Source organism: Rousettus aegyptiacus, unplaced genomic scaffold, assembly GCF_014176215.1.
Source record: "Rousettus aegyptiacus isolate mRouAeg1 unplaced genomic scaffold, mRouAeg1.p scaffold_m13_p_8, whole genome shotgun sequence".
Classification (NCBI taxonomy): domain Eukaryota; kingdom Metazoa; phylum Chordata; class Mammalia; order Chiroptera; family Pteropodidae; genus Rousettus; species Rousettus aegyptiacus.
In genome coordinates, this window is record NW_023416311.1 from 78,907,010 (window position 1) to 78,925,825 (window position 18,816).

General features: G+C 34.7%; 1 protein-coding gene across 14 annotated transcripts in view; it reads left to right on the top strand.

Moving 5' to 3' along the window:
* The window catches only part of PDE4D (phosphodiesterase 4D), a 1,194,235-nt gene that overhangs the window by 564,703 nt on the left and 610,716 nt on the right, over window positions 1-18,816 (top strand). The window contains exon 1 of one of the 14 annotated variants that reach the window (XM_016154329.2): window positions 15,934-16,846. The exons of the other annotated variants lie outside the window; for them this stretch is intronic. Coding sequence (XP_016009815.1) covers window positions 16,581-16,846 — 266 coding nt within the window. The 5' untranslated portion in view covers window positions 15,934-16,580. Of the gene's footprint in view, window positions 1-15,933; window positions 16,847-18,816 lie in introns of those variants that run through there. 14 annotated transcript variants of the gene reach the window in all.

Below are 18,816 nucleotides of genomic sequence, written 5' to 3' on the forward strand. Positions count from 1 at the left end.
TTGGGAACCAGCATACTCATGAAACTAAATCAAGAATTTCAGTTTTACCTAGAATAAAATATTGCTTATATCTATTCACATAAGATGTATTTTTCACTTCCATCAGGAATGAATTTATACCTGTATAAAGCACAAAATATGAATTAAGTATACTGTGTGACTTCAGGGAAGCCAAGAAAATTACAATAATTCTAAGTAATACTATTTTCAGCAGACAAAGCCTAGAGAATCTTGAATCTTAGCACTGAAAGGAACATAGATGTCACTCAGTCTAGTCACTTATCTAGCACAGAGACTGCCGTGATCAGAAACCTGATATTTTCTTCCTGGGAACATAGAATGACCCAACACATATTGCCCTTCAAGGCAGCCTCATGTGTCACGAGATGGCTCCAGTCACTTAGGAACCGGTCTTTATAAGGAGATGTTCGTCTGCCTCTCCACACTCTCTACCCTTTGTTCTTAATTCTGAATAAGAGGTTTCTGCCATTTTTCCTTCCTTGAAGTAGCTGTTACTGTTTGCAACAACTGGTGTACCTGCTCTAAGCCTATTCTTCTTTAGGTTCAAATTCCTGGTTTTGGAACCGTTGTTCTCATGAACTATTTCTAGACTCATCAACATCCCTGTTCCTATGAAGTAATTATCCACTTTAGGCAAACCCTAACCAAGCCTGGAGAATAGTGAACTGACTGTCTCCTATGAGACAGTATTTGTACCGTTAAGGTCAGAGAGGTCTAAAATTACACTGGGTTTATTTTGGATTTTGTTTCGTTGCTTTTTAAAACTTTATATTCTTTTAATAAAACCCACCTCATACTTATAACAGGCTTATTATAAATAAATGTTCTAAATCTTCTTCTCCTATCCCTGTATAATACATTTAAAAAAACAAAAAACAAAAAACGAATCTTTATCTTAAATTTTGCCAGACCTATGGCAACAAGTAAGATTATATTAACTTACTTTAAATTTCATTACCTTTTACCTACATTTGCTGAAGTAGTTCTCCTGTGAAACCCATCTAATTATTTCTGGTTGTTCCCAAAAGTGTCTCAAAAATAAATTTTAAAAAAGCCCCCCATTCATTGGAACCACTGTTGCTGCACCAGGCGCAACAGCTCGTCACACTTTACAAGGCTCAGCAGGTCTTGCTGGTACCCATGGAAGTAGGGCAGACCCCAAAGGCCATGATTCTACTTTGTAGCTACTCCAATGACATTAACCTTTTTTCCCTTTGTTTCTGATATTGTACAGAATTATATGCAGCAGCATTTTGCTTATAGCTCTCTGCTCTTTCCACGACCTAAAGATTCTTCCCTGGGAATTCATTCAAATAACAGCTCCCATATTCCATTTGGAATGGCTCCCTATTGTGAGAGCCAAAGCTTTGTTATTGGGCTAAGCTCCTGCTGCCCAACTCCTTCTACTGCATAAGGAGCTCTCTCTTAAGAAGCCACCAACCTCTTGCAAATAGTCTAATTAGATATTTTTAAAACCTGTCTTTTTTTTTCTCTTGAAAAAAACAACCTACCATTATTATTATTATTATTATTATTATTATTATTATTTACCAAATCATTGAACATTTTCAAGCCATTAGTTTTAATTCCTTCATAATATCAATCTTATGGATAGACCATAAGAATATATTTGACTATTTTTCTATTTCTTAGAATACTGGGTTATATACATAGCCTATTATTTTTAGTAACAGTTATATTTTTCTGTACTCCTATAATACTCTTAATTCAGCCCATTATTTAACAGTTATAATTTCCTATCTCAATTATGTCATTCAATATATTAGCAGCATTCCCAGCTTTTAGCTTTAGATATGCATTTTTAAGATGAATTTATAACTTTTTAACCATCACACCAAATCTTAGTTACATACAGACTCAGCCTATGGAGTTTCTATAGCTCTTGTAATAGGATCTTCATATTAAAGAGAGACATATATATGTAAAGAATGAAATCACTTATAATTTCAAATGCCACTGAATATAAATGCCAGCTTCTAACTGATATATTTCCTAGTGATCACTTCAAACCCACCTCATCAAAAAGAAATCATATAAAAAGAATTATAGAATTAAAACAACCTTTAGGTACTGTCTACTTCAATGACCTAATTTCAACCATGTATCCATCCATCCAGCTCTTCCTTCAGCAAGTCATTTATCACCTTCTTTTGATATTCTAGGGATAATACAAATATTGAGGATAAAAAATAGGTCTCAGATCCTCTCCTTGTAATATAGGTGACAGAGGGTATGATTCCTACTCTTTATTGGAGAAATAACTCCCAAAGTAAGTAACACTTAAGCCATACCTTCACAAAGAACCAGGAATTCAGCAAGTGATATGTGGGTGGGGTAACCGACTTGACAGGACTTGATATGTTGGGTAGTAAATTTCTGTAGTTACAGCATTAGAATATATAATATCCCCTTTGGTACCCTGAGATGAAGTTGCAAAGATGTGAGTCTAGTAGTAGAAGTCTTGGTATAAGGAGCATAAGAAAGATGCATATTATCTACCATGAAACAGAAAACAAATACATCAAGGTTATTTGAGTATGGGAATGGCATGTTGTAGATGCTTTTTTATAACATTATGTAGGATGCATTATAGGCTGGAGGCAAGAGTTAAGGAAGGATTTTCTTTGTCTGTGTGACAGACTATTTTGTCAATAAACATATGACTTATTACACTTAGATCTATGTGAGATGAAACAGGTTCATTTCAATTTGTCCAAGGTTTTTGGGAAAATGGTAAGTTTTCTGTTATTTCTTTTGTTTATTTATCTGTGAGATGTTGTAGACAGGCCCTCTTTTTCTCTCAATTAAAGCTTTAAATAGATAGAAAATAGAAAAAGTTGAAAAATAATATCAGGAACCTCTTTTACCTACGTTTTATGTGCCTTTTGGAAGATAAGTGATCCAAAGCTATAACACTCAGTATCCCACCAATCCTGTATTTCATTTGGTCGGATGGTCAAGAGAATGCCTCAGGCTTCCTTTGTTCATTAACAGGCCAGTTGTGAGTCACAGTCTGAACATGAGGAAATGCTCATTTACTTTTTCATAGTCATAGTCATGGCAGTGAGACTTTTTATGCCCAGAGTACTATCCTGGCCTAAAGTACCTATTGAGAAGGTTATTTTCTGCCATAGGCAGGGAGCAGAATGTCAAAATGCAATTCCAAGAGCTCCATCATCATTCTGCTAGCCTGAGGAAGCTGAGGTTTTACAGCTGCCTGGAACCCACTGTGGATCAGCTCTGTTAATTAGCGGCTTCAGGATTCTTAATGCTCTGTGGCTTTGGAAACACTTGTTAACCCACAGAGGGAGGAGAAGAGCTGGAAGCAATTGGACTAAAGCCTGAATTTAGTATAATTCAATTCAATAACCACCTTATCTTTTCGAATCCCAGTTCAGAATCTGTTGAAAATTATAGTTCATTTAAGTTGTTCTCAGTGACACATCCGATGAGAAGGGGGAAGTTGCAGTTCAAAAGAACTGATTAATGATAGTCTTCGGCCCCACGTGTACACTTTGCCAGGTGACGTGGAAGGGCTCATGTCGAATGCCCAGGAGTCTCATTTTCTGATCTCCTGCCCAAAGAAACACTGCCAACTCCCACCTCCACCCTCTCTCCCACCATTTTCACCGCACAGAGCTGGCATTCAACAAACCCACGATTCTCCTTAATACAATTCTCATGACATAACCTGACCAACCACATGAAACCTAATCAAGAAAACAACCGTTGTCATTGGCAACAAATATAGGAGTTACATCACAAGTAAACCACATTCGTTATTTCACAAAGCGGAATGTTAGAATATAATCTGCAAAAACATGGCATTAACCTTTATTAAATACGTGATATCATTAAAAAAAAAAAAACTGCACAGAAAAGTCCATGTCAAATTTTAAGAAAACACAGGTAAAAGTTGTTTTGACGTCAATTTCATAATTGCTATTGCACACTATTTCATTAACAGTGGCTCTTAAAACAGTCACTTGTCTGTCAGCTAAAGATAAGCAGGAGCAGCAACACATCCTCATCCTCATCCTCTTAAATAACAGCAAGAAAGTGAAAGGGTGTTTCGGTAGCTCAACATCCTTGGCTGAAATGCAATGAGTCAGATTCCCTTCTGGGTACCAAGAGAAGTCAGCGACCCAGTCCTAATTATCTTTGTATCATTTATGCATAAATACGGGCTTGGAACATAGGAGCTGTGCTTCTGGAAAATGCACCTTTTGATAACATTAGTGTTTTCTGTTCACTCGGTTGGATCTTTTTAGTCAGCTAATAACCATAAATCTGAATTGCTATTGGCATTTTTACTTGAGCTACAAGATTTTACATTTGTCTAAATTAATTTTAATTGTGGTTAATTTTGATTTGTCCTTCTACCCTGTGATTTTCTTTTAATAATATTTATTATTACTAAAATATTTACTTTAGGGGTTTGCTTTTATAATCTATGGAGATGATTTTCAAATTTGACTGATTGGCAGAATTTCTAGAGAAAGTTTTCTTGATCTCAGTTCTGCTGGTCCTGAATCAGCAGTTATGAGATGGGGTTTAACATGTCCCTTAGAACATTGTTATGATCAATCTGGTTTGGGAAATTACTTATCTACCACTTTAGCCATCCCACTGGCTGTGTGTTAAATTCAGATTTGATAAACATAAAGTATAAATTTTAAGGTCTGTATCTTAAAATGGTAATAACTCTGTATATAATAGCAATGGCTGTTCTTCAGGATGATGTGGACTATATTAGCCCACACGTTTTAGGAGCAGTTGTCCAACTTTTTCTAAATTCACCTACCCATCCATCTATCCCATTATGCTCCATTATACCTACAAGTGTGTTCTGAAAGATCTTGTCAAATGTCTTCATGAAAATCAGATTCAATATGACACAGATATTCATTTCCCTAACCTATTAGCATATTCACCTTCTCTGGAAAGAAAATCATATAAATTTTAAATAATCTGTTTGATTTCTAGATGTTACTACGGGTATTCTAGGCAATTCACAATTAATTGCTTAAGTAATTTATCCAAGAGTTTGCTAGGTATTAGCATATCTAATTCTTGGAAATTCTTTTCTGGCCTTTCGAATATGAGGTTCTAATACATTTCTTCAAGTTTCCAATACAAAAGCATAAAGTGTATGTGCTCGTGTAGAGCATATGTTATCAGCCTTACATATTCATGAGTGTGTATTGATTTTACATAAAACTATTCCTGATGACTTCTTTCTCTTCAAATACTACCACCGTCTAACTAATACTTAAAGTATTAGGTGATCTGTTCTTAGAAACAGTTCGTTTTACTAATGAAGGAGGACCTCTGTAGTAGCCTATTTCATCACTATCATTTTCAGATAAAGAAACTAAGACCTAGAAAATGGAGGGCTTGCCTCAGGCTGTAGAGTAAGTAGTAGAAGAGTCAGAGCTAGACTCCTGGTCAAGTACTCGCTCAATCATACAAAACTATTTATCTAAGGATATTGCAGTGACATTACTGTAAACCAGGATTCAGTGAGTTTCAAAATTCAGTTCTTATCTAAACTATTAATTTTTCCCAAGGAAAAAACTCTACGAAATAGTAATAGAGTCCTGGTTAGGCATTGAAAAACTGTACACTGATGTGGAAAAGAAGGACTAGGCAAGAAGGATAAATGCTTAGCACAATATATCTATGTTTCAGGAAAAGCAATTTAAAACATATTTTACTGAATAGTGCCAGAACATTACTGAAAAAAAAGTGAATGCTTTTTTCTTCAAAAAAGCCTTCTATAATGTGTAGATATTGTCATAATAGAAACATTCCTGGGAAATGCTTAGTCAACTAAAATTGTTAAAAAGCTAAAATTTAACATTGACTTGGAAGCAACATGAAATATCTCTTCCCACTTCTGTGAATTTTATGATAGCCATTGATGTGCTTAATTTCTTCCACATGAAAAAAAAAATAGGTGATATTCTTGAGGGGGAAAGAAGGCTTTAACAGCTAATGCAGAGAAATTGATGGCAACATAAGGCTATTTGAAGAAAAAAATGTGGAAACTCAGACACTGTTAATGGGAGTGTAAATTGAATCAGCCACTTTGAAGAACAATTTGGCAGTTTCTATTAAAATGAAAAGTGCTTCTATCTTATTTAACAATCCTACTTCTAGGTATCTGTTATAAAAAAAAAAAAAAATTCTTGGAATATGTGCCCAAAGAGGAGTTTTCAAGGCTATTCTTTGTATGTAATAGTGAACAAATGGACACCTGATGCCCATCAATAGGGAAATGGCTAACTCAACTGAGAAACAGCTGTACTGCGGAACACTATGCATCAGCTAAAAATAACATGGGAGATTTTCATCGAATGACAAAAGTAAGCTGCCAAATAATCAGAGTGATCATTAAGTATAACACTGTTTTATAAAAATCCTCAGCAAACAGTAATATATGTTTCTACAGGTACAGAATTATTCATAAAATCACATGGAGGTCCAGAACTTTGCTGTCCAGTATGGTGGCCATTAGCCAGAGAAAACTATTTAAATTTAAATTAATAAGATAACAAAAACAAAAATTTAGTTTTTCAATTGCATTTCAAGTACTAAATAGCCTCAGTTGACTAGTGGCTACTGTAATGGATGGCAGAGGTTCAGAAAGAGAAACAGTTAATTAGCCATCCTGTGAAGAGGGCTAAGTGTAGAGATGGTTGTCTATCATAACTTTAGATTTCTAGGTGACTTTTAAAATTTTACAATAAGAATACATTTTATATTATTTGGATAATTTAAAAGTAATACATTACAGACTTGAAAGCATGCCTAAGATTTCTAGCAATAGAATTTCTAACACATTTCAAACTTTTAGTGTGTAGATAGGGCAAATTGATTTAGACACACTTTCCTTTTATATGTTAACTATCTAAAAGCACACAAAAAGCTAAAACAACTGTTCATATCATTTGCTTCCTTCTTCCCTTCTTTGAAAAAGTGTCTGCTGAACACTTACTATATTCAAAGCGTTTAAAGTGCAAGGATCATGAGGCACCTTAGACTGAAGTGTATTTGCTATGGATGCAATAAGAGGATTTCTTTGCCATGTTATTTTTCCTTTGTAGCTGATGAAATAATTACTGCTTGCCTTATGTAATGCTTATATAATAACAAAATATATAAGTGGTGGCTATTAGACTAGCTATAATGTATATTTTTATATTACTGTAATGGATATTTGTGTTTATTTTAGTAAATAGTTTACACATTTTAGCAATCATTAAGCACTTCCAGATCAGAATCACTTTACTAAAAATATCAGAAAGGGAAGCATATAACTGCTTGTATAGTTATACTTAGATTTACTGTGGGACTAGGTTTTTTGAGTTGATGAAAGCACGACACCTGCTGAATTTTTTTAGATTATAGATAGAAAGGTCAATATCATGGTGGTGAATCTTGACAATAAGTGTCCTTTACAATGCTTCGTACACATTAAACTAGACTAAAAGTCCTAGCTAATTGTGAACACAGGATAAAAACAAACTGTGTGTCACCAGATACATAAAGTTCAGCATCCACATTACATACATAAAACATAGCACATAGTATTTGTCCAATTAAGTGCTTTTAGCTTAATTTAATTATATCCCATAAACATTCTATAGGTCTTAAATAAGGTTTAACTTTTAATTTCAATTACGGATATTGAAACAGGCAAAGAATTTCATGACACTTACAAATGAGTTTATCTTTTTTTCTATTAAGTCTTTTTTTTTGCCTTATCTTAAAAATGTCTAATATAGCAAACTTTGCTTTTCAAATTGAATCTTTTAGAGTATATGTACTCATTTGAAAAAAATGGTTTCTGATATTGTTAATAAAAATATTTTAAAAATCCATTATTTATTAAAACAACAACAAATTTAAGTACCACAGAAATGGCTGAATAAAATTTTGATATAGCATCACTGGGTTACAAGTTAATTGGTTTCATTTGCTCGACTTCAGTAGCATCAATCTCCACTTATTTGTGACTATTCATGAGTATCAGTCTCCACTTATTTATAAGTATACTCATAAATTAATTCATGGACCAACAGTACCATCACCTGGGAGCTTTGGAAATCAAAAATCTCAAACCCTACCTCAGACCTACTAAAATGGCATCTGTATTTGGCATAATCATCAGGTGATTTGTAGGTATATTAAAGCTTGGAAGGCACTTGTGTAGCCTTCAGTTGCCTTTGCGCATCTTCTCACCAATAGTGCCTTTTAGATCAATATTTTTCCAGCCCCTTAGCCTGTCTGTAGCCTTCCAACTAGCATGACATTTATAGAGTTGTCATTTAAACTCACAGCACCAGCTCTCTCCTAGCTTCTGCTAAGGTTAGGACTTTTACAAGGGGAAATATACTGATTGAGAAGGAGCATGGAATTAGCCTCAGAGCAGGAGCTTAATAGGGTCTGATGCCAGGGCAAAACCTGGACTACTTGTGGTTAATTAAGGTGGAAGCATTTCTCTTTGACTGTTGTTTGGTAGGAAACAAACGAAAAGACAGACAGATAGACGTGCCAGTCTGAGGAAAGTTCATATGATCTATATCACCTATGCTCGAGGAGATGTTTGTAGAAGGCCAGGTGGGAGTTCCTGGCAGCACCCATCTCTGGACATGCTAGAAGACTCAAGTGGATTTGGGGCCAAGGAAGTCTACTTTCATAAATCACATTAGTATATTAAAAGACTGAGAGACCCTATTGTAAAAAAATGATTTAATTGTATTTGACATTTAATATTATATATATATATATATAGTGAAATGTTGTTTTTTCTTCATGCAACACTCATTAACATTGGGTAGGACTAGTCTTTGGTGGGCACTCAGTGAAATGTGAGTACAGAGGTTTCTGTAATTGCCTAAAAGTTAAGTTAAGCTCTCAAGTTTTAGAAATTCTGACTTATTATGTAATAGGGATTATACCTATCTCTGGAGTTTTACTATTTTAAAAGTAAAACAATGCTTTGATTCCAAACATTAAAATTAGGCATTGCTCACCCACTCTGTCTCCCAAGCTGTGACTCAGATGTCAGAACAAACTTTTTTATCTGGTTAGAGAAGAAATTTTTATAAGTGTTAGGGCCATAAAAGCATTAGTAAGGCTCCTAGTTAGGGCAGCACCCTCTGATTTTCCATCTTCAAATTCTTAAACATTAAATATATCTTTCCCTTTCTCTTTCGAAGGCATTATCTTTGGAACATACTATCATTACATATAAATGGAAGACACCATATTGCCTCAGGATGCACTTGATAACAATTTTTCTTAAATAGCAACTTAAACTTGCAATCAAAGACAGCATATGTTCTTTTTTAAAGTTACAAAACCATAATAAAGTTATAGGACTTTTAACTAGAAAACCGAGTTTCAGAGAAGTTAAATGAACATATTTAAGGTGACTTAGGTAGTTAATGATAGAATTGGGAATAGAACTCCAGCTTCTGTAATGTCTTTTATAAAGCATCCCACAAAAACATCTGGGTCTCAGAAGGTTCCTTATAGTTATGTATGAAAAGTGTTATCCCTGAAAGTACAATTTGCTTATGAGGAATCATTGTCTATATATGTTAAACTTTGGAAAGCAAATTGACAACTACCATTATAAACCTCTGAATTATGGACACTTCAAATAGAATGATTGAAACAGATGGTATGTGTCAGAGTCAAAGGGAGACTTTCCAGTTATATTATGCTAATTTGAGAAAGACTGTAAAAATCCTTTTCTGGGGTCAGTAGGGGATGAATACAGAGACTGAAAAAGAGAGATGAGAAAATGTGTTTCTTGGTGTTGAGTTTTGAATAGATCACTATTGTGTTATATTTCTCTGAGCCTGGGATACATATTGGATTTTGTTCATTAGTATGTTTGTTATGTGGACAAAAACAGCAAAAGACTCTAAATGCCTACCCAAGTTCTTTTGTGTATTCGATATCCATTGTTTATAATACAATGAACAATTTTGGACGGTTTGGAGATCTGGTTATGAAAAAAAAATCTGTCGGAGCCACAAAAAAACCATTGCTAATGGACATTGATTGGAGTTTGGAAATATTTTTCACTTCAAAAACTGTTGTAACAGATTTTTGCAGTGGAATTAGATTTGCACATATCAAGTTATGTAAATTCATTTTGTTAAGAATGCCTTTATTTGCATGACTTTTATTTTTTAATTACAAAGGCAGTATATGGTTACATGCATAGACTCTGGACTTGCACTATGTGGTTTAAAATCCCAACTCTATCACCTGCTGGGTAGGTGTGACCTTAAGGAAGTTAACTTTTGTGCTTCAATTTGTACGTATCTCATTCGAATGATTGCAATGACTACTTAAGGAAAGATATAAAGTATGTATCCTTACAGTATTTGAGTATTATACTTATATCAAGTGACATTTTAGTCATTCTGTAAGGATGCTAGGTTATGATACATTACAGATACAGTGGGATGGCATATAGGGGATATTTTGTCATGAAGTTAAAGGCAAAATGCTTGGCTATTTTTCCCACTGAAAAAAGACCTACTAATATAGGGCATTTTATGTTAGAACTTTAATGGCCATCGAAACTCAATGTCTTAATTGAAGTTTGGCTAATATTTAGAGAAGGCATTCTAGTATATCATTTCAGCAAAGTGATCAAGAGGAATTTGGTATTGGAAACTTTTTTAAGTGGCTGTATCAGAAGGAAAGGAAAGATTCTTACATAAATTGTACTGTAATTTTTTTCCTCAGAAATAAAGTAGACAAGCTGTGTTAATGTTGCTGGTATAAGTTGTGCCCTATAAAATGTTAACCCTTCTTTTAAATCAAATGTTGACTTATTATTTTAATACAGATATCCCTAACATTTATTTTTAATCTAGAAAAAGCTCCTTTTAACTAGATTTAATCTGGAAAACAAACAAACAAACATTGAACCTTCTTATTAAAACAAATTGTGCTTAAAAGAACATATTGTATACTCAAAATATAACTCTAATATAAATCAAGACAGATTTTTTTTTGTTCAATAAACTCCAGATCCTTTTTTTATGTTATTATTCTTTTGATGATTAATTGGCAAACTACACTTAATTAGATGGAATGTATAACTGATTATGTTAAGAAATGTCCAGTCTATTTTTCACCTCCCTATTGACTTGAATGTTCATTTATAACCAATGCACGAATCTTTCTAATTCTTCTATCGTTAACCCCTTTCAGTTTCTACACAAATTTATATTTAAATGGAACTGTTGAAATAAATAGCCTTCAGAATCATCTTCCTCCAAATTACAGTATATATTGCCACTATATTAATCTTATTTAAATATCTCTATTTATTAACTGCCTAAATCCCAAGTAAATTTTACTAATTTTTTTCCATAGGATGAGTCTAAAAATCCAACAGCTCTTACCTCCCCAAGACTACCTATCTCCTCCAAACTATATTATTTTTCTTCCACATGTGCCTTCTTTCAAGGCCTAATTCAAGCCCTGCTTCTCCTTTGAATTATTTTATATTGATTTAGATGTACATTGGTTACTCCTCTAAACCCTTGAGGTACCAATTGTTTTTATCTTTAATTTGATATTTATTATTTATTTTCTTTGTTGAAGGGGTTATAGATGAACTTATTATTTTTAATTTCTGCCAACCAACTCAGTAATAAAAGTTCAGTGATGATAATGATTTGAAAAACTCTGTTCTACAACGTTAAGATGTGCTTTTAGGTATACAGATAATATAATTTTATCACCAGAGTTTATAATGATATAAATTCTAAATGAAAAATAATCACAATGAAAAATTAAATAAAATAGTGTTAAGATATATTATTTTGCAAAGTCAAAAATATCATGAAGTTTAATTAAAACTCCTTCATATCAAAGAAGTACAGGCATATAGATTAAAAAAAAAAAAAAACACTTAGGAATTCCACCTCGAGTTGCCCTTACTTGAATACCATGCCTTTGTAAGTATTTCATGACTTGGCAAGCTTCACAGTTTGTCATAGTGTATGTCCCAAGTAGAGCCAAGGACAGAGTTTAATGTTCACTAAGCCAAGAGCTTAGGGCAGTCAGATTTCTACTATTTTTCATAGAAATATCCATTATCAATTTTAAATACTAGGTCAACTTTCCTTTTGGTATGGTTTGGTATAGAGTTGAAATAAAAGGCCTGACATTTCATAGACAATCAAATTTCAGTTCTGCATTGTTAAACTACATGTCTTTGGACAAGGTATTTAGCTTTCTTATGCCCTTATCAGTAAAATAGTGCTAATGAAATAACCCCCTAAGAGTTATTGCAAGATTAAATGAATTAAAAAAAAAAAATGCCTGGAACATACTTGATATCTATTAAGTGTAAATTTTGGTAAGTTCCTTGTAACAGCTAGTGGCAGGTTTCATTTATTGCATGTTTACTCTGTACCAGGCACTCTTCTAAATACTTTATATTGTAGGTTTTAACACATATAATCTTTGCAGCATTCTTACACAATAGCTATTATTAATATCATAATTTTATTTAAGAGATGAGTAACTGAGTCACAGACAAGTAAACTAAGCTAGTAAGTATTATAGGTGGGGTTTAAAACAAGATTTTGGGTTCCAAACACACCCTCTTAACTACTAAGCTTCCTAATCTTTCCCACTGTCAGATCATTTCCATGGACCACATCGCATGAGCAATTAAAATACAGTCTCATTTTAACATACTATTTACCTAATACAAACATAGTTGGGAGAAGTATACAATGCATTCCATAGTCAAATGTAAATCATTTTAATTTATCCATTCTTTCGAATTAGCTGCATCATTGCTTTTCTTTCAATTGTGAGAAATCCAGCCTTGCTTGTTCTTACCTAGACAAGGGCCTACTTTTCATTTCTCATCCCAGAACCTATGCAAATCTTATTCCTTAAGTTTTGCTGCCTGTGAATAATTAATTAAATAAACATTTTCAAGAATTCTGAATAATCTGAAAAGCAAATTTTGAAAACCCACAAAAAAGTATGTAGGAAAACTTCTTTGAAGTTAAGAAATGTTATATGCTGTTCTAGGTGTGGGTGATTATCAAAACATTTCACCCACTTTCACATTTCCACTTAAAATCTAAGGCCTTTATTTGGCTGTCACTTACAGTACTGTGTTTTTCAGAAAAGTTTCTGGCAGCTAATTTTAAAGATATTTAGTTAAGAAAAAAAGAAAGGTAAGATGTGTAGTGTTTTTGTGGGAGGAGTTCCCCTGACCCCTGCATTATTGTAAAGAAAATTGCTAGTTTATTCAAACCTCACCTCCCTTTGGCTATGTTCAGAACTTTACAATTTGTGCTTCCTAAAGCAGTACTTTTCAAGCATGATTTTGAATGACTTAGGGTTTTTTTTTTTTTTAAGTTATTACAAGGGGGTGGAAAAAAATTTTCAACACAAAATTAAATTTATACTTAAAAAGTAGCATGCCTGCCATATATGTTTTGGGGGATTTGGGAGAGTAATTATGGATATTAAGAAATTGACCAAATAATGATAGGATATGAGTACCTGTAAATTGGCAGCCAGTTCTGCTTCTACAATGGAATCTTTTACCATGTACCAAAGCAATGGGAGGATTGCAGATGCCTTTGTTCAGTTTTAGTCTATGCTTAACCACAACCCTCAATAAATTTTTAATAGAATATTAATATATCTTATGATTTAGCTTAGTTGTGATCAACAAAGTGTCCAATCTGTCTGAGCAGCCACATGACATGCAACTTAGGAAAAGTCTAGCTTATAAAGAGTTCCCTCCTCTTCGGTGAATGTCATTGAAAGTAAGAAGTAGAACCTGCGATCCTCTGAATGCGATGAATTTCCCAGTATATGGCCCTTATCATTCTTAGTCATAGCATTTCTTTCATTTAGTTACTGAGAATCATTTTTCTCTACTTAAAGCCAGACATTTGAGCATCTCCAGCTTCCAGGCTCTCATATGAGCACTTCCACTATATACTTTGTCATGTTAATTGTTTTGTACATTATCTACTCTACCAGATTACAAATTCCCAGAGATCAGAAACAGCATTAAGCTATTCTTTAAATATCCTAGAGCACTCAGTGTAGTGCCTAGCACAAAATAATTGCTCACAAATGTTGGTGGATGGAACTCAGCCTTTAGAATGTGTAAAATTTTTCCAGTTATTTATGCCATTTTACTTTATTGCCTACTTCTGTTGCTGTTGTTGTCATTGTTCGTTTTTCTTCATTTTATCCTGTTATTTGAATTTTTATTTCCACAGACCTGAACAAGTTTTATCTCCGAATTACTGAGCTTTGTTTTTTTTTTTTTTTTTTTTTTTTTTTTTTAAATCACTTGTTCACGTTTTGCTTGCACATTAAGTTCTTCATCCTGGAGTGGATTTCTTTCTTGCCTTTCCGTTAGTTTTCGATCCTTCTCCTCTTCAAGCTTTATTCCATCTCAGCATTCCCTCATCACTTATGCACACTATTTTCATTGTATTTTTCTGCTCCTGATATTATCACTTTTTTTTAGGTGTTCTGGTGTCTTTTTTCTGAGCATCGTCCGTCCAGCCTTTTCATTAAGTCATTAGGTTACGAACTCTTTGAGGGCCTGCTTTACGCTCCAGTTTTGCACATCTTCTAATGCAGTTTTCTACCCTCAGTACGCTTTATAGAAATTGGCTATTTGTTTTAATGAATAGATTTATTTTTCGAACTAAGGGACCTTGCCATTTAATGTTGTGTGGTAATGAAGTCGTTTGTACTAGTGAAAATTCTTTATGAGTAAAAATAATCACACCCTGATTTTTAAAAATCTGAATACTTGCATAGCAGATTTTCTAACTAAGTCATGGCACATATGTCTCATTAAATTGTTATATATACATCGAGTGGTGCCCTGTGCTTCTTTAAACAGAACCTCAGAGTATCTCTTTTGCAACATTTTAAAGGCAAGAAATTGAAACTTAAGGTGGAACAACCAGAAAGGGAGCTAGGAAAACTTTTTAGGATTGACCTAATAGTAATAATAGAATACCTCAAAAATATTTGAATCAGGCTATGCCATTCTCCGTTTTATCTGGACACATTTTGTAACTCCTTCTTAAGTTACTCTGTGTGTGTGTGTGTGTGTGTGTGTGTGTGTGTGTGTTTAAATTGTCATAGATCCTCAGAAGTGAGATTTGATTTCAATCCTCACCTGTCTGTAGCATCACGAGGCTGCTGGGTCATCTCTATTCAAGGTTTGGGTTCCCTTCCAATCCAGTTCTAAATGCTTGTACTTTTAGTGTATAGTGTAATTTATAATATAATAAGATTTAACAGGCTTTATATTCATTTCCTTGAATTGTTGTGACATTTAAATTTTTTTTTTCCAGTAGCAACCTAAATAGACAAGAAATAATTTCTTCTCTTTTATTTTAAACTTCCTCTGAATAAGTTTCTTGAAGCTATCTATGGTGATCACAAACGAGAACCTTAGATTAAAAGACAACTAAGGAAATAACTATGAAAAGCTAGATTAACTTTATTTTATAGTTGAATATATAAAATTGTATGTACTGTAAGCAATACTTGAAACTTTAAAATAATTTTTAACTACTCTTATGAAAACAATCTCTCCTCTGGAGGGTCATTAGTTTAAATGCAAAGTGGTAACAAATAGCATTTGTGGATGTAAATAGTGTTATTTTATGCTTCAAAAGGGCCATAATTAGCAAGTTTTTACAACACAACAGCAACCTGTAATGTGTTCCATGTGTAGTGTTTTAAAATCTTTTGTTTGGTTTCTCACTAGGTAGACGAGAAGGGGCGGGGGAGGGGGCGGCGGGGAGGCCTTGGGATTTGTCTTAAAGGTCCATCAGGCTGAGTTTAGCAAGCAGAGAAATATTTCTCCTTGTTTAGCTAGTGCTTGTTTATTCTCCTCGTATAAAAACCAAAAGACTAGAAATTTTCTTTTATGAACATGGACTGAAGGCAGATAAATAGCCCTTGTGGGAGAGGAAGGTCAAGTTCAAAGTTTTTCTTTCCTTTGGATTCAGGAATAAGCAAATGGAAAGGCTAGCCAAACAATCGAGCAGCAGACATCTGATGGTTAAGCCCTCCCCCCCAGGACTTTTTATGTACATAAGCAGAAGTCACTCCAGCAGCTGCAGCGCATTAGTTCCAATAGTTTAGCAGGCTGCTTTGTAGCGCTGACAAAGCCGTGCTAGCGCGGCGACTTCCCTCCATGTTCCTTTGCCGCGCGAGCTCCTCAGTGATCTTTGGCAGGGGATCCGCAGAGGAGGGGTGACGTTAAATAGGCTTCCGCTGAGGAGTGCGCTCGCCTCGTCTACACCCAGCCCCATCTCCACCAAGAGACTGAGGCAGGCTACCAAATGAACTGACAGCAGCTGGAGCCGACCTGCTTCCCTGGACATTTCTCCGGACTCTGAGAGAAGCCATCACTGGATAGAGGCCAGGGAACCACGTTGCCCTGGATTGTTGCCAACTGTACAAAGTTGACCGGGAAAATGGCTCAGCAGACATCAAGCCCGGACACCTTAACCGTACCCGAAGTGGATAATCCGCATTGTCCAAACCCCTGGCTGAACGAGGATCTTGTGAAAACCTTGCGGGAAAACCTGTTGCAGTATGAGAAGTCCAAGACAACAAGGAAATCGGTTTCGCCCAAGCTCTCTCCAGTGATTTCTCCGAGAAATTCCCCCAGGCTTCTGCGCAGGATGCTTCTCAGTAGCAACATCCCCAAACAGCGGCGTTTCACGGTGGCACATACATGGTAAGGTTTGCAGATCTTTGGAAATGGTGGCCTTTCCCTTGGTAATTTTTGCTGCTCCCGCCTTTCACTTTAGGGGCGGGTAGGGAGGGATTACCATTACCTTTCCTCACCTGTGATTTATCTGAAGTAATCTACCTTGACAATAAATCCCGCAGATGTCCAAGTCAGAGCAGGAATCCTGGAGATGGTAATAGGAGTGGTTGAGGTGGGTGGTTCTCAAAGTTCAATTTCTATTGCAAGTTCCTACAAGAAAATTGGATTCCAGATGTCAAATAAGAATGCAATTTACTCCCATACTTATATGGTGGTGTTTCTTTGATTTCTTAAACTCGTATGTATCCCTGCCAGATTCGGCAACAGCCTAGGAAAGAAAGGACCCGAAAAGAGAGGAGGAAAATCATAATTTGCTCTCTTTTCTGCATGAAAAGAGATGAACAGAGATGTAGTGTGTGTGTGTGTGTGTGTGTGTGTGTGTGTGTAATGATCTGTTCCTGTAAAACCTCTCCTCACTACTGACTTTAATATGTTTGTAATCTCAAATATGCTTTTTAAAAGGAAGGAAAAAAGGGTTTAGGAATTCTGTCTAGAAAGTTGCAGAATGATACTTGATAATATTGTTGTGTTCTCTGAATTTAGATTCTTCAAATCTTGTGTCAACATATAATTTTCTTTATGAATATTTTTCTTTATAATAAGTGAATTTGTTTTATGCATGTGCTTCCATGAATTTTTCTAGACAACTCTTGATATTTTTATACTTTTATAAAAACAACTGTTAAGATAAACCATGTGTGAGCTTAATTTGGTGTTTCTGTCCCAGAAGAGGCATTCTAGGCAATGGTCAGAGAGGGAGGGTTCTGTGATGTATACTTTTTAATTTTAGATAGTAGTAGGTTCTATACACTACCTCCACATTGTGGTAAAATGAATATTAATTATGATAGAGAAACAGGCATTATAAAAAGAAATGAATTTATTAGTTGAGAAACTGACCAGATGATTTTTATACAGTTTTTCTAAAGGGATATGCCAGCAATGAAAACAAAACAAAAGACAGAAACAATACTTCTAGGAGAGAAGCAACAAGGGGAGAAACAAAATGTAAACTAGCAACATGGCCATATCCAGGAATGCATTAATGTCATAGATGAAAACGGGTAACAAAGGAAATAAAAGGAATGTCTGCCCAGAGAAATTTCTGACCTGAGAATTTTATTTTTAAATAGCTAGATGTCTAATTGGAAAAGTGTTCTTATTTTCCCCAAGATTTTAACTAAATGATATTTCTAAATTTAATTAGATATAATGTTCATAGGAGGGGCAAGACAAACATCAACTTTTTCAGTCTGAAATGGAAATATAATCATTTCTGAGAAAAATATTGCTGAAAATTTTTGTCAGAGATAAGCAGTAAATGAAAGGCATAAATACCAAGATGCTCTGAGAAAGAATGGCTTGAAACCAGTTATCAGGTGCCAGAGCAGGAAAGCTAGCTCGTGTTCATAGAGTCAGGCCCAGAATTTTGGAGTCTAGTGTCCTTTCCTTTAAGATGCTTTATTGTTATTAGAATTCCTAAACTATACCCATTATTGAATGGGTAAACCTCAACTCAGTAGCTTGATTTCACTCTGAGTGAAGCAACTTAGAGTTCACCTGAAGGTTATCTGAACTATTTGGACATGTTGAGATGTAAGGAAGGCAGGAAATCTCATGAAAACAGGCTTTCTTCTGAAATTTCTGGCACTTCCTTTTCTGGTGCTGTTTGGAGAGACTCCAATAACACGATTTCTGCCGATATTTAGTTTAAGTATGTCAGGTCTCAGCCAGATTAGGGAGGCATCAAAAGAGCAATGGAAATGAAAAATAAAAATCACGATATCAATTTTCAGTAACTCAGAAGGAAACAGTGGTCCTTATGGAGTAAGAGCACCTCCCATTTCCACGTTGGCTCAGTGAGCCCCGAGACTTTC